Here is a 26,076-nt window from a genome sequence, read left to right as displayed (position 1 = left end):
AATTTTTGGATGGTAGTTTGATTGCTGACTAATGTTGCAACGTGAACAAGAGTTGAGGATGGAATAGGAAATTATGCAAATAACAATGGTATTTTAGACAGATAAAAGTTTAAATGATTGGTTAAAATTGATGCGTAAACAAGAAACAAGGATAGGAATCATAGAATAGGAAATCATATAAATAACACCGATATTTTACTTTAAATATATAAAAGTTTGAATAGAGACCTATTAATGAATTATTAGTTTAAGGATAAATAAGATGGGAAAATGTGTAAATAGAAGGGGGTATTGTAGGTATACAAATGTTTGAAGATCAACCAAAACCAAAGTTAGGTTGAAACTGCATCAAACTCTATTGTTATAGATAAGCAGTATTATTTGATTTTTCTTTGTTTTCTATTATATATTTTGGGTCTCTCTGGGTTGGATATTCTAGCTAGTTTTAATTTGTATGCATTTAATCCATCTCTCATGTTCCTATATGAACCAGTGCATATTTAACCGATACTGTGGTACAATGAACATTGCAGATATGTCTCTGAATCCAATATAGTCAGGTATGCAAAGATTTCTATGCAATTACAAGATAAAACAGTGCGTGATGTGGCATTGCGCTGTAGATGGTTGACGGTAAGTTCAGAAATTTTTATTTTGTCATTAGTAAAGGGTCTTCTTAGCACTGATGTAATACTTCTTATCTGAATTATTTTATTGAATCATTGATACTATCAACAAGCATTACAGACACAATATGGTCTGCAGGCCATGTAGGGGGTTTGATCCACTTCTTTTCTGGCTCTTCAGGTCAGAAGTTTATGACATTAGACTTACATGTTTCATTTCCCCATATATTAGGAGGTTTTGAGCCTTAAAGTTGTCCAATATTTTATCTATTGAAAAAGGTGGTCCAATATTAGTTTTTGAAAAGAACCATCAAGACTGTGTGAATTTGTGCTCTTCTGGTAAAATTTGTTCATGGGTGAAAACCACTAAGTGCAGTTGATTTTTATGAGTGTCCATATGATATTTTTTTAAATAACTTGATCTTGAGAAATTCCTTTTGGATGTGGTTTCAATTGCTTGTATATCTTTATGGACATATTATGTTTTGATAAATAATAGGAAATTTCATTAAGAGAGAAAACTTAACTTATGGAGGAGGGGAGCTAAACTATCTTTACTCCCCAAAGATGTCAACAGATACCCAAAAAAAAGAAGAAAAGCAGTTACATCTGAGCCCAGAAAACAGAAACCCTGTTCATCCCTTGCTTAGTTAACCCATCTGCGAAAGAATTTGCACTTTTCTTTACCCATGTGCATTTAACTTCAATGTCCTTGATCAGCCATTTAAACTCTCTTTTCATTGCTGTAGTTCTAGAGCCTAGAGTTGTCTTCCTTTAACCAGCTCACTACTGTCTTAGAGAATCTCGCACTCCAATTGGGCCAGAGAACATTGCTATTACATTCCCTTTCGCATTTCTTAGAACTCCCCCAATAGCAGAAGCCCCTGGATTTCCTATACTACTACCATTAAAATTCAGCTTAATATAACCCTGATGTGGAGGATCCCAAGAAGGACTTGCGGTCTTCTTAGCAGAGACTGAACTAGCAATTTCTTTTTATTTCCTTAGCAAATCTTCCATTGAAAAATCTGTGAACAAGTCCAATGATTTCAGCCAATGAATCACTTCTAGCACGCCTTCTAGATTTCTCTCCTTACCCGAAAAAATCCTTGAATTTCTTTCTTTCCATATAGTCCAATAAATGGCAGCCCGAACACATCTCCACATAATCCTTCATCTTTTTGTTGGCCAGTTGAAGGAAGAGGAAGTAAACAAGTTTTGCACATTCAATGGGGGATTCCACCTGCACACACACAAAGAAGTAAACCATTCCCAAATAGTTTTTGCAAATTGGCAGGATACTAGTAAGTGGTAACTAGGCACACCATAAGCTTTACAAAGAACACACCGATGAGGAGATAAACATCTAACATAGGGGTTTGTTTTATTGGCTTCAGTACAATCCTGATTCACAAAATGTTGATGTGTGCTTTGCTTTATTTTTATGATAGGCAACCTTGTTTTATAACATGTGAGATAATCTCACTGAATCGAAAACAACCATCTCTTGAGAAGTCTTTTATTTTTTTCACAATATAAAAGCCATAATTCTTTCAAGAAAAAGAAAAAAAGAGAAAAAGAGAAAAAGAGAAAAAGAAAGAAAACACACACACACAATGCAACTTATTATTTTTTTAGAAATGTTAAATAATAGCAAAATATAATGCAAAAATTACCTTCGAATTACAAATAGAGAATGATGCCCGTGGCTACTACAAGATCGATAAGCCTTATTTCTTCTTTGGATTTTGTTTGAGAGTCCTTTTGAATGTAATGTGCTCAAATTTGTCATAGCAACTAAAATTTTGATAGGTTTTAGGAATAACTGAAAATGGAAATCTCTTCTAAAAAGAGCTCTCACTTGCAGTTCTCTAGCAACTACAAAGAATTATCATGTTTAATACATACTAGAAAGCTATGCATAACCTCCCATAGGCATCTTGGCATTCTTCAGCATTTCACCCAACTGACATTGATTTACAGAAGTGAGCAATCTCATGAGAATGTTGTAGAGTAATTTTTCTTTTGTTGTTTTTTGGGGAGGGACAGAGAAACAAATTAAGCATTGGTTGGGGCAGGAGAAATGTTTGGAACAACAGAAGAGTACTCAGAACAAAAAAATTAAAATTTAGTTTACTGATAATAAAAGTGTATCATTTAACTTCACTTTTGCTTAAAAGATAAGGTCCATTGGTGTGTAACTTGCATTTGATCTGTTAATTGATTTTATTCTTTAATTATCAAAAAATTGATTTCATTTCTTTGTTCAGAAAAAGGAAAGTGGTAAAAGAAGGAAAGAGGATCATAGCTTAACAAGGAAAAACAAGGATAAAAAGGTATGCTTTCTTATTTATTTATTTTTGGCAGATGACCAAGGTGTTTATGATCTATGGATGCTTCATGCTGCTTTATATTGGGCATCATTATATTTGATGGTTATTGTTAGGGAGTGATAAAAAATGCCTTGTCGTCAAGTGTTTTTCTGTTCTGTTGTTGCTAAAGGAAGATGATTTCTAAGTTATCCATGGGACCAGTTTTATGAGTAACATATTTAGGGTTGCAATCGAATTGGGTTCTAATTGAGTAGTTTGAGCTCAAGTTCAATTCTAATTGAGTTTGAATATCAAGGTAAGCTTGGTTAGTTATTTGAACTCAAGCTTGGCTAATATAAAGTTTGGCTTGAAAGCTTGTGAGCTTGGTATGATTAACATACACATACATACATACATACACACATATTATAGAATATAAAAATATTTTTTGTTGAGCAGGAGACCAAGAAGAAGAAGAAAAGAAGAAGGAGAAAAGAAGAAGAAGGAAGAAGAATAAGAGGCAACTGAGTTAAGCCTTAACAAAACTTAGCTTCAGTTGAGTGAAGCTTTCTATTTATACTATTCCGGCTGTACATAACAATATGTCTACAAAATTACGAAAATACCCCTGTGGGTACTAAGCCTGAGTACAATACATATAATACACCTGTTAACACTCCCCCTCAAGTTGGGGCATAGATATCAATCATGCCCAACTTGTCGCAGAGACCTTGATGTTTGGAATGGTTTAGCCTTTTTGTAAATAAGTCTGCAAGTTGGTCTTCAGAGCTAATGTATGGAGTGCCTACTTTGCCTGTGATGATTTTCTCTCTAATAAAATGCTTGTCAACTTCAATGTGCTTTGTTCTATCATGTAGTACCGGGTTGGTAGCGATACTGATAGTTGCCTTGTTGTCATAGAGTAGAGTCATGGGTTTACCAATTGGAAAACCCAACTCTCCCAATAGATTCTTTATCCACATACCTTCGGCTACTCCGTGTGCCATTGCACAGTACTCAGCTTTAGCATTGGATCTAGCTACCACGGTTTGCTTCTTACTCCTCCAAGTAACAAGGTTCCCTCCTACAAAGGTGCAGTAACCACTAGTAGACCTTCTGTCACTTTGAGATCTAGCCCAATCCGCATCTATGTAAATTTCAACCCTCAAGTGTCCATGTTTCTAGAATAATAAACCAGCACCCGGGAACTTCTTAAGATACCGTAGTACTCTCTTCGCTGCTTCAAGATGGGTGGACCTAGGTGCATGCATGAACTGACTGAGGACACTAACAACATATGCTATGTCTGGACGAGTCATAGAGAGGTACAACAATCTCCCTACAAGCCTCTAAAATTGCTTCACATCCTTAAGTGGTTCACCCTGATTATCACTTAACTTATGGTTGGGATCAATGGGAGAGTCAGCTGGTTTAACCCCAATCTTTCCCGTATCCTTGAGCAAATCTAGGACATATTTCTTTTCGGAGATGAAGATACCCCTTTTTGATCGGGCAACCTCAATCCCAAGGAAGTATTTGGCGGGTCCTAGATCTTTCACCTCGAACTGAGTGGCAAGGAAGCCATTTTACCTTCTACTCTTTTTACAAACATTGTGTGATCTGACTGACATTACTTGTATCCCCTCTCCTAAACTGCAGTATGAAATCTGCTGAACCAAACCCTTGGTGATTGCTTTAGCCCATATAAAGAGTTCTTCAACTTACACACCTTTTGTTTACTTCCTTGAGCCAAAAAACCGGGGGGTTGAACCATATAAACTTCCTCTTCAAGGTCACCATTCAAGAAGGCATTCTTGATGTCGAGCTAATGTAGATCCCAATTCAGATTGGCAACAAGAGAGAAAAGGACTCTAATAGAGTTCATTTTGGCAACAGGAGCAAAGATTTCTGCATACTCAACCCCATATACTTAAGTGAAACCCTTTGCCACTAAACGAGCTTTATACCTCTCCACGGTTCCATCAACCCCATGCTTAACAGTGAACACCCATTTACATCCAACTGGATCCTTTCCCTTAGGGAGATCAACAAGTTCCCATGTGCCATTCTTATGAAGAGCATCAATCTCTTCCTTTATGGCCTTCATCCATTCTAGAACTGAGAGAGCTTCTGCCACATTCTTGGGAATAGGGGTACTGTCAATGGAGGTAAGAAAAGCACGAAATGAAGGTGAGATGTTCTCATAGGAAATAAAGTTGGAAATGGGGTGTTTGGTGGTGCACGACCTAACCCCTTTTTTGTGGGCAATGAGAAGGTCAAGATCATTAGCAACAGGGAGGTTAGGAGTCAAGTTACCTGAGTGAGTATGATCTTCCCCCAAGGAATTTGATGGCATTTGAGGTACGACTTTTAGATTCTCCTCAGCTCTTGAACCTGGTTGGCCTTTACGACGACGAGAAAAAACACGAAAAGGTGGAGGATCAGAGGGAGAAAGGGGAGAAGGAGGAGTAGGGAGAGGAGGAAGTTGAATCGGTTTCTCCTCATACCTACACTCCCCCTGAGGAGAAACAAGAAAGAAGGGCTCATCCTCAAAGAAGGTAACATCCATGGAGACATAAAATTTCTGTGAAACAGGATCAAAGCAACGATACCCTTTCAGAGAGAATGAGTAGCCAAGAAATATGCACGGGATGGCACGAGAGTCCAATTTTCCCCGGGTGGGGGATAGGTTTTGGACAAAGCACCGACAACAAAAAACACAAGGAGGAATAGAAAGAAGAGGGACCTTAGGAAAGAGCAGCTGATGTGGAGCTTTGTGCTCTAACCAACAAGAGGGCATTCGGTTAATGAGGTATGTAGAACAAAGGACGGCCTCAAGCAAAAAACGTTTGGGAACATTTATGTGGAGTAGTAAACCCCGTGCCACTTTAAGAAGGTGACGGTTCTTCTGTTCTGCCACACCATTTTGTTGTGGCGTGTGGGCACAAGAGCTTCGGTGAAGTGAGCCATGTGAAGCAAAGAACTCCGTGAGGTCACTATGAAAAAATTCTTTTGCATTGTTTGATTGAAATATTTGAATTTCGGTCTAAAATTGGGTGAAGACCATCTGTTGAAAATCTTGGATAATTTTTGGTACTTCCTCACGGGTTCGCATTGGATATACCCAAGTGTATCTGGAATAATCGTCAATGAAGGTAATAAAGTACTTGTAGCCACTCTCAGAAGGTAAAGTAACAAGGCCCCATACATCCGAATGCACAATGTGAAAAGGAAACTCATATTTACTATTTCTTTGAGGAAATTGAGTTCTACAATGCTTGCTTAACTGACACGTTTGACAAGAAAAATTGGAAACAGACACGGACTTACACAGTTCTGGGAAAACAACTTTCAATGACTCAAAAGACAATTGACCCAAACGACAATGCCATAAATACATTTTACACTTTCTAAACTGACTCATAGACTCTGTAACAAGAAGGCCAACCGTATTCTCCAGCATATAGAGTCCATCAACCATATGACCCCTACCAATCATCCTCCTGGAAGCCAGATCTTGAATCACACAATAGGAAGGGAAAAAAAGTCACGGAACAGTTTAAGGAATTTGTAACACTATTGACTGAAAACAAATTCATAGGAAATTTTGGAACATGAAGAACATTAGAAAGAGTAAGGCCAAGGGGAGAGAGAGAGTTCCTTGACCAGCTATGGGAGAGTATGATCCATTAGCTAGTCTCACTATATTTTCCGGAAAGAGGGTGATAAGTTTGGAAGAAAGAGGACATACCAGTCATGTGTTTTGACGCTCCAGAATCAATGATCCATGGAGTGTCAAGGTCGTGAGAAGCAACATGGAAAGCTGTGGCAGGATTACCTGATGTAGATGCAAAAGAGGTGGTGGGAGGAGCATCCATCTGGCGAATTGTTCTATCATAAAGCTCCAAATGGTCATGGAAGGAGTTGACAATATCCTCCCTTGGGTCGGGTCTAGAGTAGTTATGTTGGCCATGTGGTGGTTGAGTCATAGTGGAGGTGGAGGGCTGATTCTCCCGAGTAACCATATTGGCCATGTGGTGTTTCTTGGTACCTTGCTGCCTGGGTCTTCTAGTACCATCTGAGCCTTGCTTCTTAGGTAAATCCTGAGTCCACTTCGGTTTCCCATGGAGATTCCAACAGGTATCTTTGGTGTGCCGGGGCTTTTGACAATTAGTGCACCACATTTTTTCCTTATCTTTTGCTTTCTTCTGAAGATCCTCTCTCTTGAAAGAAGGTCCACCACTAGTAGAGGGACCCCCCTTTGCCGCCAACACAATAGCATCCCCTCCGGTGCTGTTCATCGAGTTCCTTCTGCTCTCTTCAGACTGGACAAGTGTGTAGACCTCCTGAATTGAAGGAAGATCCTTAGAACTTAGAATTTGTACTCTGATGGGTTCATAGATAGGGTTGAGACCATGTAAAAAGGCAAACACCCTTTGCTGTGAGACAAGTTTCTTATACAATTTTGCATATTCCTCACACTTCCACTCAATATTCTGGTAATGGTCCAGCTCCTTCCAAACAGTTGTCAGGTCAGAGTAATAAACCGATAAACTCCTCTCCCCCTGTTTACAAGTAGATGAAGCTGCTTGCAGTTGATAAATTTTGGCATAGTGTCGAAGTTCAGAATATGTGGACTTTGCCTGATCCCAGATCTCATTTGCAGTTTCAGCCCACATGAAGTTCTTCCTTATTTGCGGTTGCATGGAAATCAAAAGCCATGACATAATCATACTGTTCTCCTGATTCCATTTATCATGTTCTGCATTTCTAGAAGGTGGTTCTTTGATTCTTCCATTTATGTAGCCTGCTTTTCCCCTTGCAGTTATGTATAGCTTGATCCCCCTTGACCACTCTAGGTAGTTTAACCCGTTAGGAGGAACAACAACCATAGGGAAGGATAGATCACTATTCCCACTCATTCCATTCAGCATTGTGGAGATTCCGGATGTAGCTGAATCTTCACTACTCATGATTCTCGGTTTAGAAATACACAAAACCAAAGCACAGTCTTACATAGCTGCAACAGTCCACAACTAGACACTTGCTAATTTTCGGCCTCACAGAGAACCAAGCACAAACACTGCAGCTGCACTACTAGGGTTTATGACCTATACTGTGTAGGAGTCCACAGAACAATATACAAACTGCACATGCAGTGTAACCAGGTCTGAATGACCTACAGTTCACAAATTTGATACAACTTTTCAGCTCCCAAAAAAAAAAAAAACAGTAGGAGCAGCAATACAAGTGGTAATTCACCACACCTAATCGGCTGATATCCACTTTCCAGGGCAGCCGAACAGTCACTCAAGTTCTAGGGTTCATCAACAGCCCCTTAGAGAGCAGACTAGGGCAACATACAATCAAAGGAAGGGGAACAATCCCTACTCAGATTCTGGGACATTAACAGTCGTGCAAGAAGCCATAAACAGGGAAAAAGAAAGGTTCAATACCAGCAATAGGCAGTACAGTCATGAACTCGAACTTCCCTTCAGGTCAGAGCCTTCCTTCGAACATCTAGGATGGATTTCTACAGTCCTCTTAGCCCAAGCAACCTAGTTACTAGCAAAAAATACATGTAGCCGAACCCTTTTTCTGTGCTAGGAAGTTGAACAGTCAGCATACTTGTAGCAGAGCCCTACTTGGCAGTGGAGACTAACTGCAGCACTAGAAAAGCTTCCTCTTCCTTGTCTTCAAGCATCAGTACTATAGCTCCATCGCAGCAGTGGAGAGAGACCTCAGCTAGTTGTTTTCTAGGCCTAGACGGACCTGCTCTGATACCATGTTGAGTAGGAGACCAAGAAGAAGAAGAAAAGAAGAAAAGAAGGAGAAAAGGAAGAAGAATAAGATGCAACTGAGTTAAGGCCTCAACAAAACTTAGCTTCAGTCGAGTGAAGCTTTCTATTTATACTATTCTGGCCGTACATAACAATATGTCTACAGAATTACGAAAATACCCCTGCGGGTACTAAGCCTGAGTACAGTACATATAATACACCTATTAACATTTTTATATTCTATATATAAGATAAGAATATACTATATATTATAAAAATAGATCATATATATTTGTAAAATATAAAAGTATATTCATTTTTGAGCTTTTGAGCCAAACTCGAGCTCATCGAATATTTAATCGAACTAATCTCAAACCAGGAAATAGAGTTAGAATTGAACTCGAGCTCAAGCCTATTAGTATTTTATTTGAATTGGGCCAAGACATGCACAAGTTTGGCTCACATGCAGGGGACTGGAATCTAATGGATCAAAGTGCATCCATTGGATAGCTGGAACTATGCTGCTTGAGAGTTTGTTTTTCACAGTTCCACTTTTTCTCCTGACTATACAAAAGAATAGGTTAGTAGATTTAGATGATTATATTGATGTTTTTTGATAGATAAAACTCAGTTGATTTCATAAGAAGCAAATGATAAAATGTTCGTTACAAGCATCACAAAATGAGGCGCGAGTTGCAGTCTCACTCATTAATACAGAAACATCATAAATTTACAATTGGGCCCAGTACAACTGTTCCCCAGTTATCCCTTGTTTAGCTAGAGAATCAGCAAAAGCATTTGCCTCCCTCCCCACCCACTGTGTAGTTACTTCCATCTGCTGAGTTAACCATTTGAATTTCTTCAATTCATTTCTGTAAGCCCAGATTACTGAATCTGGGTTTTTTAGCCAACCCACCATCACCTTGGAGTCCCCTTCTATCACCAAATTTTTCATTCCTCTCTCTCTTGCAATCTGTACACCTTGTACGGCTGCATACAATTCTGCCTTTGAGTCTCCATTCCCCATTGTTCCTGAGAAAAGTGCTCTTAAGTTTCCTTCCTTGTCTCTGATGACCCCTCCTATTCCAGCTGGGCCTGAGTTGCCTTGACTACTCCCATCGAAGTTTAATTTCAGAAATCCCTCAATGGGAGGAGCCCTAACCAACCTTGCCTTAACCTTCTGCATTGAGCTAGAAGCCACTAATGGCCAATTCCTCCAAATATCATCAAATGCGAAATTTTTGAATAGTTCCACCGTTTGTAGCCAGTGTATAACCCTAGTCATTACACACTCTACAATTTGTCGTTTGCTCCTTTCTTTCTCTTGGAAAATTCTGGCATTTCTTTCTTCCCACAAGGTCCACACCACTGCTGCTCTAGTGTACCTCCACATTACTCTTCCCCTCTTCTTCGGTAACACAAAGGTAGATGGGTCAAACAACATTTTTATCTCTGTTGGCATATTCCACCACATGTATCTTTTGGTATGCTTTCCTAGAGGTTTCTTTGTGGTTTGTATGCATCCAAAATTAGATTCTTAAAATTTTTTCTCTCATCTTTTTATTATCTTTGGACATTTTGCTGATTTCCTGTTATGTAATCAGATCATAAATTGTCTATTTACCTATATACTTTTGTTATCTGGCACTTAGGAGAAAGTCATGGACCCTTCAAAATCATCATCTCATTTAGCAGCACGACAAAATGTTACGCCATATGCCGTACCAATGATCCCTGTGGACAATGATGATGGTATCTCTTATAAAGGTTGGTGCATAATCCTTAGTAAAGCACTCAGGGTGCTATTGGGTCAAAGCATGTGGGAGTTACTGATGTTACAGTGCATATATAGATGATATTTTTATTGTCTTCCATGGTCCCTCTTAATTGTGAGGGCAAAATATAACTCAAATACTATTATTCAGTTCATTCAAATCCCTCACAGTAAGTCCAACATTTAAGGTATTAACTTGCATTCTCCCTCTTGGATCCTATATTCAAGGCACTTTTGTTTCTAATCACTAAATTCCATTAATTAAAATCCTACATAATAATTTGAATAGTATAACAATTTGTCTTTAAAATGAACCTAGAAACAAAGCCATTTTTCCATTTGTGGTGTAAGAAGTTTAATCATTTTGGGTCAAATGGGCCAACCCATGATGCTGAAATTAAACTGTAAAAAATCAAATATTGATAAAATACAAAAAACAGAGAAAATCATGAAATTTTTTAGAAAATTCTGGGCATATCTTTAATCCTATATATTTGTCGTATTAAACAAAAACAAGTATGATAAATAAGAAATATTTTTATTAATGATGGAAATGGAATATACATTTTAAAACCAACCGAAAGTGAAACCATTTTCCTACTCATCAAGTATTGTATCTAAGGTATTAACTCTCTTTCTCTCATTAAATCATATATTTAAGGCAGATTTATTTCTCATCATTAAATCTACTAATTAAATCCACAACATTAATTTTAATAGTATAAAAGTCAATATTTTGATAAGTAACATAAAAACAAAACCATTTTCTTCCCTCCAAGTTGTGGGTAGGCAATTCAACTATTTGGGTCAAATGGATTCTCCAATGTCAATGATGCCATGATTAGATAATAGAAATTTAAAAGCAATATAATATAAAAATATAGAAAACAGAAAAAATGATTAGGCATATTTCTAATATTATATATTCATCATACTGAATGAAAATAAGTATGATATGTAAGAGTGTTTTTATTAATAATGGAAATGGAATACCAAATCTAAAATCAACATAGAAATAAAATGATGTCAGTCAAATAATTAAATTTTTAAAAATAGAAAATACAAAGAATCACAAAAATACATAAAAAATTATAGAAAAAATTGGGCACATGTTTAATGTTATATATTTATAGAAAATAAAAAATTGGGTACATTTTTGATATTATATATTAAATACGATAAGTATTATACATAAGAAGAGTTCTTATAAATGATGGAAATGGAATAAAAAATTTTAAACGTACCTAAAAATTTAAGCATTTTCCTCTTTGGGTGGTGGGTTAGTTGTTTGGGTCATTGATAAACCCATGATGTTGTAGTTAAATAGTGAAACTTTTAAAAATAGAAAAGTACAGAGAATAAAAAAATATAAAATTTATAAAAAAGTTTGGGCATATCTCTGATATTACATATTACTATATCAAACAAAAAATTGTGATAAGAATTTGGGCACATCTTTAACATTTTTGATATTACATAGTACTGATCCGAAAACAAAGCTGCTTTCTTAATTCTTATCTAGATGGTGGGTCAATGATCTAACTTTTTGAGTCAAATTGTTCAGCTCATGTTGCCATAGTTAAATAATAAATATTTAGAAAAGATAGATTACAAAAAATGAAAAAAGTAGAGAATTTTGTGGAAAACTTGTGGGTCATGGTAGTCGGTTAGCAGTTCAATCATCTAGGTCAAATGGGTCATGGCTGAAAAAAAATCTAATATCATCCCAAAATCAAAATGATTTTTTCATCTAGGTAGTCACCTAATCGGTTAGCAGTTCAATCATGTAGGTCAAATGGTCATAGTACTCAAAGTATTGTTTAGCTTTGAATATCCAGGCCAGAGGATCCTCACCTGAAAATGAAGGGAAATCCAACTTGGCAAATTGGAAGGGTGAGCAATTGTGTGCCTGTGTCAAGCACTGCTGCTGCTCGAACCCTTCTAATCTTCTTCCTGAGCTCCATTAGACATCATCTTGCACTGCGACATCACCATCAAACAGAGCTTCCTTTATTTATTTAGATCTCCCTCAAACTTGTGAAGTCCCACCTCCAGTTGATTAACTCTGATCTCCATCAATGCTGCTCTTGTTGTTGCCTATCTCAGGGTCTCTTCTAGGGAAACCACCTACTTCAGAGCAAGAGAGAGAGAGGTTTTAATTCTTCCTTGATTTATTACAACTCACCTGGCCGGCTGGCCCTTATTTACCCAAGTACCCAACAGATCTAGAATTGTGTTGTAACTGTCTTAGTTGTTCCCCCGCCAATCAGAGACACTCCTGCTTGTGGCTCACGAGGTCTCTACTTGTATGTTTGTTTGATAGATGGTAGATCGCATGTGAGATGTTGATGGCCAATTGTTTCAGTGCTGAGTATCTGGGCTGTAGCTTCATTGGCTGTCCTGTATTCCTATCAACATGCTTTATAGAAGGAAATAATAACGTGGATAAAGTTACTATGACAAGGATGATAAAAAGAGTTATTATGATAAGCATGAAAAAATCTAACTCCAATGAATTTGACCTAATTGATCCTCTTCTTTAAGCCGCTTTTACTTGCCATTACAATTTCTTTGTCTGTTATTCTCTGCTTTGCCAATGGAGTCAGATAATTATTATGGGACAGGAAAGATGAAGATGTGCTTGTGCTTTGTCATCCCCTTCCAACTTTGACAAGGCTGTAAATGACTTGAATATCACCAAGAACCTAGCCTTTTTCCATTTCTCTTTGTTAACCTTTTTAACGAATCACTTCACTTATTCTTCACCCTTAAACCTTTCTCCCTACCATCTCCCTTCCCCTTTGGCAATCTTTCCCAAATCTTTTGCTCTATTTGGACCTTTCTTCACTCCCTATCTCCTTTTCCTTTAGTATTTTTTGTTTCTTTCCCCTTGTGTTTTCTAGCTTTTTCTGTTGTTTTTGATCTTTTTTTCCTTGCTTTCTTGTTTCTGCTTTGCTTGTTGTTCTGTGCCTTATGTTTCTAGCTTTCTTGGTGGCATCTTTCTTGTAAATAAAACTGAAAAGATTTAGGTTTGGTTGTTTACTACTTGGGAGATTCAGGACTCTCATGTGGTGATTTGATATGAGCAACTCCAGAGACAATGAGTTTCTCAGATATTTCTTGTCTTTGGATTTTAATAAGGTTCAGGGTAACAAAACTGGAACATAGACCCTTGGCTCTGTATTGATAAATTATATCATATTTATGAATCTATGGGTAATCCAATGTGGTCTGTATTAATAAGATGGGATGCCGTCCACTGTGGCCTCCAAACATACTATGGATCTATCCATGAAACACACATTAAAGTATAGATTAGATGGTAAAAATCATCTAATGGGGCCAATTCTTGGCTGTGGACACCTTGAAAGTATTGTCACATGCATGGAAATTATTTTTATTGGGCATAGCTGAGGCTACAATTCTCAAACAATATGTGATCTTTTGGTCTGTAGTATCTGTATTGATAAAGCAAATCATATTTATTGCTTGCAGACATTGGTGGCATAACGGGTGAGCTACTTGAGCAAAATGCACAGGTCTTCAACCGAATTTCTGCAAATCTTGCAAATTATCAGGTGATGCCACTGTTCCTATCAGTTTTATTTCCGTTGAGGAATGATAGAATATGTTCTTACATAATGGGACAACTGTCTAGGAAGACCTTAGTTTTTCTATTCTTCCTTTGGTACTTTTTTTTATTATAATGGAACCTTAGGATAAAATCCCATGGTTAGCTACCTTAAGATAGGGTACATGATGTCCAAAAGACTATTTGAACAATCTGTAAAGTTATTTGTTAAGCTCACTCCAGGTTGCCAATTGGTTGAGTGGTATAGCATTTTATACAAGACTTATTATCATTTCTATAATTTTAGTGGTATCATTTTATTTCTAGTTACCTTGATTCATTTTTTTTTATATATATTTCCCTTATTCTTACTGTTCCAATTGAAGAAAAAACAAATTTTATCTATTAAAATTTGTCATTATAATTTATTTAATGACATTTTATTTTTATACTGTTGCGTGCGTATGGATGTGCCAGGTAATTGGGAATAAGGCATGCCAGTGTCTAAGCAGTTGGAAATGAAAATGCATGTTCACACTGGACCAAGGAAGGAGAAAAAATAAAAAAAGGAATAATTGCTCAAGGAATTGCAACGTGTATGGCTAGCATTGCTTAAAATAAAAAATGGCAATACCAATATTTTGTGATTCATAAAATATGAGAATTATCAGACAGATATTATATAGATAAATAGTTCAATGAGGGTGTTGCACTTTATAAAAATGAGAGAAGTATAATTAATTGAGCATGTAACTAGAGTGAACCCATTATTTGAACCAGATAATTTCCTAGGTATGAAATTTATCAATGTTGATTCAAGTTTGTTTTTTCTTTATTTTCCATCAATATCAAATAATGGGTTGGATGATTAGGTGAAAGTGGTCCATCCAAGGTCTTTCAGTGGCTAGTAGAATGTGATGGTATACATCTAGCAGTTTGCAGGGAAGAAAATCCCTATCATTACAAGACAGTGCCTCCCCATCCAGTAATAAATTTGAGATAATTGACAGAGAAATTTTTGAAAACTAAAAATGATTTAGTAGAGGGACATGCCAATTCAATTCATTTATATGTTGAGAGATATTTTCTATAATTGTTTAGTTAATGAAGTGCAATATGAAAAGAGTATACTTAGAATAAACTGATCTAGATGAAAATTATATGAATAGTATATACACTCAAGAGGAAAGGTAAATGTAAATCATCTGCTGTTAAAGTAGAATGCGTCTCATATGAATATATGTAGAGAATAATAGAGCCAGATTTCAGGAAATGCTGTGTTTCTTGTTATTCGATAATGTTAAGATACATTTAAACTAAACCTTGATCTTACACTATTTAATTAGATATTATTTTAGGGAAACTTACTAATTTACTATATTCTCTTGGTTATATTTTCATATCTTGATAAAGATTGAGAGGTGAAATCCTTCCATGACTAGGGCTGTATAGATGAGGAGCTCCAAGGTGTTGAAATTGTGGGGATATAGTTGATGAGAATCATAGTAGCAGAGTAGGTAGAGGAGCTCCATCTGGATTGGACAAGATCAACTGCCAGAAGGAAGGGCTCAAGTTGGAGGCCTCTTGCCCCATAGGGAAGATAGCAGAGGAAATCCATTCTTTTTTTATGTTTCTAGGGTGATCTGAAAGTTTGTGAGATCTATTTCAGCACAATGTAGGGGAAATTTTGCATATAATAGAACATGGACAATAGAACACTATGGATTCAAGATCTACAGAACTCACGAAAACTGGAAGATGGAGAAGATTGGTGAAGGTGGAAACCTAGACTGTTGTTTGAGAGCTACAGAACTCAAGGTAAGCTCACCTAGAAGGTAAGGGAGATTAATGTGTCGATGGTGCTATTAGTGGGAGAAAGAAGTAATGGAATGGTTTCAGGGGTTTGTGGTACAAGCCTTATCTCAGAGAAGAGATACCTGTAAGAGTATGAAGATTTAGGTAAATAGAGAGTTTAAGGCTGAAAGAAAATCAAATGCTAAAGGAAGATTCACAACCCTACATGAAATTTTCATTTATCAAAAGAAAAACACTATATGAATTTTTCGGTAAAGGGAAATGTTAAGATGTGCCGAATAGGGGTAGTTTAGTCTTCTTCTGTTTATTAAGTAACTTGCTTATGTGGCAGTGTTATTAGAGTTACTCTGCCCCACACTTAAGTAAGGGCATTTCTGTCTTTGTAAACATTATTAGAATCTAATATAGATTAAGGGGGTCGACTGGATGGGTTAACCATCAGATTTTCGACTGACCCTTCTTCTTCTTCTTCTTCTTCTCCTCTTCCTGTTCGGACTACTGTAGCAGCAGTCGAAACATGGTATCAGAGCCATGCTCCTGACCTACGTCAGTTCGTAAAGCACCTCAGCATTGTTTGTGACTCTTCACCTTCGTTTCTGGTCAGTCGATGGAGAGAACTGGTTCGCCCTAGGTCAGAAACATTACAGCTTGTCTCTCTGCTGCGCATAACCTTCTTCAACAAGGAAAGTGACTTCAGCAGTGAATGGTTGATTGATATTCTCAAAGGAAGGTTGGTTCTCTCTTCTTCTAGTGTTACTTATATTTCTGGGTAGAAACCCTACAAGAAGCTGTTAGTATTGAGTAGAACCTAGAGAACTAGGTTCATTGTTGCCCTAGGAAGGGCTGTGTGTGCAGTAGCCGAATGGTGTAGGGCTGCTGTAAGTTGTTGAATGGTGTTAGGGCTGCTGTAAGTGGCCGAGTGGTGTAAGGTAGAATGCAGTGACCTTGCCGAACTCCTTGTGGTTGTGTAATGCCCTCTTAAGTGTGTTAAACAAGTCTGAACTGGGTGCAGTAGATTTGGCTGTGTTGTGGTGCTTGAGTGGTTGTAAGAGGGTCTCTACTTGTGATTAGTGAATGGTAAACTGATGCTTATGTGGGACGTAAGTGTGTGAAGTCAGCAGTAGTGTGAATAAGAACAAGTGTGTGCTTCCACTGTGGTGTTTTGAGGCTGCAATAGGTGCTGAAATATCAAATTGTGAACAACATCAATCAGCTTGTAGCTGAGAAGTAAAGTTAGAGACAACTGTGAAAGAGTACAATGGCAGCAATAGGAGATGGCTACAATGATCAGAAACCTAGTGTACTAATTTCCTTCGACTACCTAGGGGTACAAATGACCTCAATTAAGCTAAATGGGGAGAACTATGTTCCATGGGCTAAATCAGTGGAAGTTTTTCTCAAGGCAAAGAAGAAAGTAAAGCATGTAAGAGATGAGAAGCCACCGGTTGACACTCCAGGGTTTGATGATTGGGAACAAGAAGATGCTCAAATCATGACTTGGCTGTGGAATAGTATGGAACCCAAAATCAGTGCCAACTTCATGTTCCTTGATACAACTAAGGATATATGGGAGCATGATAAGAAGCTATATTCTGGACAAGATAACAGAACAAGAGTATATCAGCTGTATCAGGAGTACTTTGATTTACAATAAGGAACCAAAACACTAGAAGAGTACTATGCCTGCATGAAGAATATAAGGAATGAACTCAATGTCTATCATCCCCTTACTCCAGATATTCAAGTTCAACAACAGCAAAGGGAGCAACTAGATGTTACAAGATTTTTAGTGGGGCTGAAGTCGGAATATGAACCAGTTAGAGCTCAAATATTGGGAAGCTCTACTCTTCCTACACTTGAGGAAGTATTCTCAAGACTTCGTAGAATTTCTTTGGGCCAGACAGAGAACCCCACACAGTATGATAGATCAGCACTTGTGACAACTAGAGGTGGTGGACATAGTACAAGAGGGGGAGGTCATTCCAGAGGGGGCTGTGGCAATTCAATGATTGGTCGGGGTGGCCGTGACTCAGGGGGGGCCGTGGCAAAGGATAAAACAACTCTACAAGGAAGTGTACTCATTGTGGTAGGGATGGACACACAATGAATTTCTGTTATGACCTACATGGCCCTCCCTCTAAATGGGCTAATCATGCTGTAGCAGGCGAGGTTTCTATTAGTAACAGTAAACTGGCAGATCGAACACCTCCCACATCTACATCTACTTCTGGGAGGGAGATGGTGAGTGTTCCGCATGATGAGTATGAACGGTTCTTTCAAACTACTTCACAGCATACCACTGCCACATATGCCCAATCAGGTATTGCTTGCATGTCATCTAAAACTCCTTCCTGGATTATTGACTCTGGAGCCTCAGATCCTATGACCAGGACTCCGGGTGTGTTCTCTTCTCTTTCTGAAACCTCCACATCACAAACTGTTACACTTGCCAATGGGTTCTCATCTCCCATCTGTGGTGTTGGTAATGTTGACTTGGCTTCTGTTCCCTTATCATCTGTTTTATATGTACCTAAGTTTCCATTCAATCTTATGTCTGTTAGTAAAATAACCAAAGCTCTTAATTGTTTTGTTACCTTCTTTCCTTCCACTTGTGTTTTTCAGGATCTCAGGACGGAGAAGAAGATTGGTGGGGGGCATGAAGCTGGTGGATTGTATTACCTTGACGGCGGTGGATCTTCAATTGCACTTCAGACTTCCCTTACTCCTCTACAATGGCATTGTCGACTGGGACATCCATCTCTCAAGGTTCTCAAGATGTTGGTTCCATCATTGAGTCAGTTGTCAGTTTTACAATGTGAGTCATGTCAGTTTGGTAAACACCGTCGTGTGTCCTTCAGTCAAAGAGTGGAGAGTCGTATGTTGAGTCATTTTTCTTTGGTTCATTCAGATGTTTGGGGTCCAATCAAAATAGAGTCTTATAATGGGTACAAGTATTTTGTCTCCTTTATTGATGATTGTTCAAGAATGACATGGATTTACTTAATGAAAGAAAGAAGTGAATTATTTTCCATTTTTCAAAAATTTCATGCTGAAATACGCACACAATTTGGTGTTCCAATCAAAGTTCTCCGTTCAGATAATGGTCGTGAATACTTTCTTACTACATTTCAACAATATTTAGAACAACATGACATTATTCATCAGACCTCGTGTTCTTTCACCCCTCAACAAAATGGGGTGGCTGAACGGAAGAATCGTCATCTTCTTGAAATTGCTCAGTCTATGCTTCACCACATGAATGTTCCTAAACGGTTTTGGAGTGATGCTGTACTCATTGCATGTTTTTTCATTAATCGGATGCCCTCTTTTATTCTTCATGGTCGGTCCCTCTTCTCCATCTTGTTTCCCACTTTATCTCCGTTTCCATTAACTCCTCGTGTCTTTGGTTGTGTGTGCTTTGTTCATAATCTGAGTACTGGAATAGACAAGCTAGATGCACGCTCAATTAAATGTGTCTTCCTTGGCTATTCTCGGACTCAAAAAGGGTATAAGTGTTATAATCCCATTGCCCGAAAGTGCTATGTCTGCCCTGATGTCACACTTTTTGAGTCTGTCCCCTTCTCCAATCATGAAGCACCCTTGTCCTCATCCTTACCTCCTCTTCTTCTTCCTGTCAGTGATTCAGTTCCAGAGGCTGTTGTTGGAGTAGACTCATCTCCTTATCTAGTGCAGGTCATCATTGAACGACCACAGATCCGACAAGTGTATATACGTCGAACGACATCGGCCCCTCTTGCTTCTACCTCATTTGCAGATCCTCTCATGGCTCTTATTGCTGAACCTTCAGATCTTGACCTACCCATTGCCTTACGGAAAGGTAAACGTAGTTCTACACTCCATTCCATTTCCAATTTTGTTTCATTATCTCGTCTTTCTACCTCACATCGCCAGTTTGTTTCACTTTTGTCTTCTATTCACATACATAACAATGTTCAAGAAGCTCTTAGTTCACCTGGATGGCGGTGGGCAATGGAGGAGGAACTTTCTGCTCTTCAACATACTCAAATGTGGGAACTTACTACTCTCCCACCTAGTAAGCATGTTGTGGGCTGTAAATGGGTGTATACTGTGAAGTACTTGCCAGATGGTAGTGTGGAGCGTCTGAAGGCCAGACTTGTTGTTAAAGGTTACTCACAGTTGTATGGTGTGGACTACATGGAGACATTCTCTTCGGTGGCTAAAATTGGTTCCGTTTGTGTCCTAATTTCCTTGGCAGTTATGTATGATTGGCCTCTCCTTCAACTTGACATAAAGAATGCCTTCCTCCATGGTGATCCAGTAGAGGAGGTATATATGGAGCAACCACCTGGGTTTGTTGCTCAGGGGGAGGGTGGTAAGGTGTGCAAGCTGAAGAAAGCAATTTATGGGTTGAAGCAATCTCCATGTGCTTGGTTTGGGAAGTTCAGCGAAGTGGTGAAGTGTTTTGGAATGAAGCAATGCCAGGTTGATCACTCAGCGTTTAGCTATGACTCAGAAGCTGGGAAGATTTTATTAGTGGTCTATGTGGATGATATTGTCATCACTGGTAGTGATAAATTGGGGATTGACAAACTAAAGGTATTTCTGCAAAATCATTTTCAAACAAAGGACCTTGGAACATTAAAGTATTTCTTGGGAATAGAGGTTGTCAGGTCAAAACAAGGTGTGAATCTGTTAGGTGCAAAACCGGCTGAGACCCCTATGGAACCAAATGTTAAGTTGAGCAGTGATACAGGAGAAGTATTTAAAGATCCTGGAAGGTATAGACGACTAGTGGGAAAGCTGAATTATCTGACTATCACGAGACCTGACATCTCCTTTGCAGTCAGTGTGGTGATCCAGTTCATGCAGAACCCTCGTATACCTCACTAGGATGCAGTCCTTAGAATTGTGAGGTATCTGAAAGGAGCTCCAGGCCGTGGGCTATTGTATGAACCAGGAGGAAAACTTGAAGTAGTTGGGTATACAGATGCAGATTGGGTAGGCTCAGTGAGTGACAGAAGATCTACTACAGGCTATTGCACATTTCTGGGAGGAAATCTTGTGACATGGAAGAATAAAAAGCAGACGGTTGTAGCTAGAAGCAGTGCTGAAGCCAAATATAGGGCCATGGCTCACACTACCTGTGAATTAGTGTGGCTGAGGAATCTCCTACAAGAAATTGGGTTTCACATGGATAAACCTATGAAATTGTACTGTGACAACCAAGCTGCACTCCATATCTCATCCAATCCTATCTTTCATGAGAGAACAAAGCACATAGAGGTTGATTGCCACTTTGTGAGAGAGAAGGTTCTTGCCGGAGAGATAAATACAGAACATGTGGGCTCCAATGACTAGTGGGCAGATTTGTTTACAAAAGCTCTAAGCTCAGGGAAAGTGAACTATCTATGTAACAAGCTGGGATTATATGACATATATTCTCCAGCTTGAGGGGGAGTGTTAAGATTTGCTGAATAGGGGTAGTTTAGTCTTCTTCTGTTTATTAAGTAACTTGCTTTTGTGGCAGTGTTATTAGAGTTACTCTGCCCCACACTTTTGTGGCAGCTTGAGGGGGAGTGTTAAGATTTGCTGAATAGGGGTAGTTTAGTCTTCTTCTGTTTATTAAGTAACTTGCTTTTGTGGCAATGTTATTAGAGTTACTCTGCCCCACACTTAAGTAAGGGCATTTCTGTCTTTGTAAACATTGTTAGAATCTAATATAGATTAAGGGGGTCGACTGGATGGGTTAACCATCAGATTTTTGATGACCCTTCTTCTTCTCCTCTTCCTGTTCGGACTACTGTAGCAGCAGTCGAAACAGGAAAAAACAATTGATATGCTTACCTGAAGGAAGGAGAAGTGAAGGATGGAAGGAGATTTTAACAGTTCTCATAGAGTTCTTGGAGCAGAGTGAGCAGCAAGAAGCCCAGGTTTCTAACAAGGAAGGGAGACCACTCTAGCAGTGAACAAACATGGAGAACCAGAACAGTTCATGGAGGAGAAGATGTATCAAAAAGATGCCTCAATTGTAATTAGAGAGGGTACTCAGTGGAGTAGGATGATTGCTAACGGAGGTATGGAGGAGTGGAAAATGAAACTGGTAATTCAAACTAAGCTGCAGCCAGTGGATTGGATGTTCATAGCAGTAGTGTTGGAGTTAAAAATAAAAAACTCCATTATTATTACCCCATTTGAAAAATGTAAGGCTCTAGTCGATTTACTGGATAATTGAGAAAAAGATAGATGCAACAAACATCAATTCCTCTTTGGGTTCTGTAACAGTGTCAAGATGGTGCCCTCTGTCTAATGCCAGAGAAGCTTGTGTTGAAATTAATATCATCCTTGGAATAATTGGGTTGCCCTTTAATCTGTGGAAAGGAGAAGTTTTTGAATCCTTGGCATCCATTTGCAGTGCTCAGTTGGTGTTTTTGCATGTGGTCTTCATTCAGCAGCCTTAAAGTTCAACTGTGTGAAACCAGAAGAGATACCCAGAAAGGTGGAGTTTGTGACAGATGGTTCATCCTACTTGGTGTGGATGACAACCTCCATGGAAGTCTTTTTGTGGAAGGAAGGTAGGAGGGAAGAAGATGAACAGGTGGAGAGGGAGTGTTTACATGGCAATTCCTTGTTTGTTGAAAGCATTAGAGAATGGAAGGTTCACCAAATTGGAACAGCAGAGGTGGAGTGTGGAGAAAGGCAGCTGATCATATGCATAGGTGTTAATTAATAGTTTTAAAGAAGATACGTGAAAAAAAGAGAATTTAAATTCAGGCCAGCGGTCAAGTCAAGGAATTGCTGGGGTGAACCATAAGAGAGAGTCGAACTGGGTGGGCCTAATGGCTCGGGCCCATCCGCGTGACTCTTTAAGTAGTCACGTGAAGGAGGCTGGGCTTAAAGGAGTAGTTGGGCCGAGTTTGTCATAAGATATTAGTCACGTGACTCTTTAGAGTTCATATCTGCGCTCCACTGCCTCATTTCCCAAAAACGCCCCCACACAGTGAAAGCCTGCCGAGTGTCCTCCCGCTCCTGCACTTACCTAACGGGACGGATGGATGTTAATTCATTCTTTTAGTTCCCAAAAGACCCAAAATCTCACTCCCGCTTCTCTCTCGACTCTGTTCTCTGTCATCTCGTTTCAGTCAAGAACCAAACTTGGACTCCACACTTTCTCTCCAGTGCCGGACAACCAAACTTACATTCCACATTTCACCTCCTACACGTACTAACAGACTCACTCCCACCATGCTTCCGTCATTGCTCCGCAAAGCAAAACCTTGTGCATGCAACTCGCCCGTCTGTCCAACCTAGAAACTTCATCAACCTCTCAGGAACTCTTTCGGTGCTACTTTGATATAAACCCGTAATTTGTTTTCATGTTTCATTGTCATATTTTATCATTTTCTTCAGTATGTTTTTGTATTTACTTTTATATAAATTTATTGTGGATTTTACAGTCCCGGGTGTTCTGCATTGAACTTCAAATGGGTTCCTATTTGATCTCCTTTCAGGCATCTTTTCTTCTCTTATTTTCATTTTTTTCTGCTCCACACTTTTCGTACATATTTCTCGCTGTATGGAGGATAAATATCCATGGTTCTCTCATTTCTTTCCTAAAAACCCTGTAAAGTGGGTTTGGTTATTTCTCTGTAATGTTTTCTCCAATTGTTCCCTCTTTGAATTTGGAAGATGGGTATTCTTGGAATCTTTTTATCATGGTTTTGATAAACTTAAACTCTCCATCCAACTACTTTGAGGGTGCGCCCTCTTTAACGTTATTGTTTGGTAATATACTAATATTCTGTTGAGGGGGAAGTTTAAGAGTTACAGCAGAAGTCTTGGGCTTGGTGTTTGGGTTCGTTTATTTTGCCTTCAAGTTTATGTTTCGAGACTGTCTTTATCCTGGTTGGAAAAGAAGAAAGTCCTTTTTGTAGTGCAAGCTGCAAGATTTGATAGAGGATCAAGCTGTGGGCATATGAGGGCTTTATTTTGTTTGTCAAAGTGTGAGATATTGGAACACAATTGACAAATGTTGAAAAATGACAACTAAAATGTACATGTATATACTTTAGTTTTCAAAAAATCAGTATAATTTACCTTAATGTTTATTAATATATAAATTCTAAAAAACAATTTTAGGATTTATACATCAAGAGCAAGTTTACTTAAAAATCAAAATGCTAGTAACTATAACAAGCAATTGTGGTATTGCATGGTGGTCAGCTTATGGTCATTACAACTTAGTGACCACTCCATGACCAATTCAATCTTGTCATTGCTAACTTGTAGTTTTTATGCTAAAAAGCAATGGCTTGTGAAAATTTGCCTTAAATGTAGGGGTAATAATGAGAGGGAAAAAATAGAAATTGCCTTAAATGTTGGAGTGCAGAAAGGTTAATTAAGGAGAGAGCTCAAATTAGGCGCTAGAATCTAAACTCAAATTTCAAAATGTTAGTGTCGATTATGTGGGGGTATTTTTGTCTTTGTGCTTATGGTTAGGTGCTGATGTGTAAGTTTATGTTAGATCTAATGTCCCTAACTTAAGTAGGGGCACATGTGACTTTTCCACATTATTTTAGTAATATAAAGCAAATCTGGCCGAATGGGAGGGTTGATTTTTCTCTCATTTGAACCATACATTTTCCTCCTTGTCCTCTCTTCTACTCTTCTCCTTGCTCTCTTTCTTTCTTCTCTCTTTTTCTTGATTCTTATCAGTCTAACAGGCAAGCCGAATTCTAATATGGGTTTTCTCTTTCTTTCCACCCAATCTAGGGTTTTCTCTTGCTTTCTTTACCATTAGATGGAGATAAGGGAAAGGGCTGAAAAGGAGTGATCGCCCTCTTCCCTTGGAGGTTTCTATGCCTCCAGTTATGGTGTTCGTAGTCGGTTGCTGCGGTTTCTAAGAAGCCCTCCCCTAATCGATGAAGAGAAGAGGGCTGATTCGTGTGGTGCAATGGGTGCTTTGTGTGGTCTGATTTTCGGGTGATCAGGTAAGAGGTTCTATGCATTTTCTTGGTGTGAATTAAATGATAAGTCTGTTTCAGACAGTATGGTGGGATTTCAGATTGTAGTGTGCTAGGGTTTGTACAGTTTTCAGTGTGATTCGAAGCGGAAGTGTTCCTCAAATAGTGTGGTAAAGTTTCAGGTAGTCGTGAGGTAGGGGTTGTGGTGTAAAGAGTGCAGTTTACAGCAATAGTAAGTGTTGAAATCAATGTGGTGTGGTCTAGTGTGCCAAATTCAGTAATACCAGAATTTAGCAATGGGTGACAGTAGTGATAGCAAGACTAGTGTGATGGTTCCCACTGACTACCTGAATGTTCAAATGACCTCCATTAAGTTGAATGGAGAAAATTATGTACCTTGGGCTAAATCTGTAGAAGTCTTTCTTAAGGCAAAGAAGAAGGTGAAACACAAAAGGGATGAAAAATCCTCCACCTATTCTCATGAGTATGATGATTGGGAGCAAGCAGATGCACAGATTATCACATGGTTATGGAATAGTATGGAACCCAAGATTAGTGTAAATTTCTTGTTTCTTGATGCTGCCAAAGAAGTGTGGGACCATGCTAAGAAGTTGTATTCGGGCCAAGAAAATACAACCAGAGTATATCGGTTGTATCAGGAATACTTTAATCTACAATAAGGTAATCGGAGTCTTGAGGAGTATTATGCTAGTATGAGAAACATTTGTAATGAATTGAATGTTTATCACCCCCTCATTTCTGATGTCAAAATTCAGCAACAACAGAGGGAACAACTTAATGTGACTCAATTTTTGGTTGGGCTGAAATCTGAGTATGAACCAATGCGGGCTCAGATACTAGGAGGGTCAACTCTCCCTTCCTTAAAAGAGGTGTTTGCTTGACTTAGGAGGATTTCCATCGGATCTACCAAGAACCCTAATGTTTCCAATAGATTAGCCTTTGTAGTATCCAGAGGCTGTGGTGTTAGAGGTTGAGCTCGGGGAGCTCAATCTGGCCATAGTGGCAACAGTGGATCGACATATGGCTGGAGTGGTGGTAGTGGACCTACATATAACCGTGGTGGTGGTCGTACTGGAGGTCGAGATTTAGGGGGAGCCCATGGCAGAGGACGTAGTTCGGATACGAGGAGGTGTACACTGTGGTATGGATGGACATACCATTAATTATTGCTATGACTTGTATGGTCCACCCTCAACTTGGGCCAATCATGCCGTGACTAGTGATGGTAGCTTTAG

The 26,076-nt window shown here is 38.7% G+C and overlaps 1 protein-coding gene across 6 annotated transcripts in view; it reads left to right on the top strand.

Moving 5' to 3' along the window:
• Nucleotides 1-26,076, top strand: part of LOC148873377 (uncharacterized) — a 41,875-nt gene that overhangs the window by 10,593 nt on the left and 5,206 nt on the right. For all 6 annotated transcript variants that reach the window (XM_088963719.1, XM_088963722.1, XM_088963718.1 and 3 more), the window contains 4 exons: nucleotides 534-633; nucleotides 2,897-2,962; nucleotides 10,371-10,485; nucleotides 13,988-14,070. In XM_088963719.1, the coding sequence (XP_088819845.1) occupies nucleotides 534-633; nucleotides 2,897-2,962; nucleotides 10,371-10,485; nucleotides 13,988-14,070 (364 nt within the window). The remainder of the gene's footprint in view (nucleotides 1-533; nucleotides 634-2,896; nucleotides 2,963-10,370; nucleotides 10,486-13,987; nucleotides 14,071-26,076) is intronic.

The sequence above is a fragment of the Nelumbo lutea genome, chromosome 1 (assembly GCF_056320005.1).
Source record: "Nelumbo lutea isolate HS-2025 chromosome 1, American lotus-T2T, whole genome shotgun sequence".
Lineage (NCBI taxonomy): Eukaryota > Viridiplantae > Streptophyta > Magnoliopsida > Proteales > Nelumbonaceae > Nelumbo > Nelumbo lutea.
The sequence above is the reverse complement of the archived record's forward strand: the minus strand, read 5'-3'. Positions and strand labels throughout refer to the sequence as shown.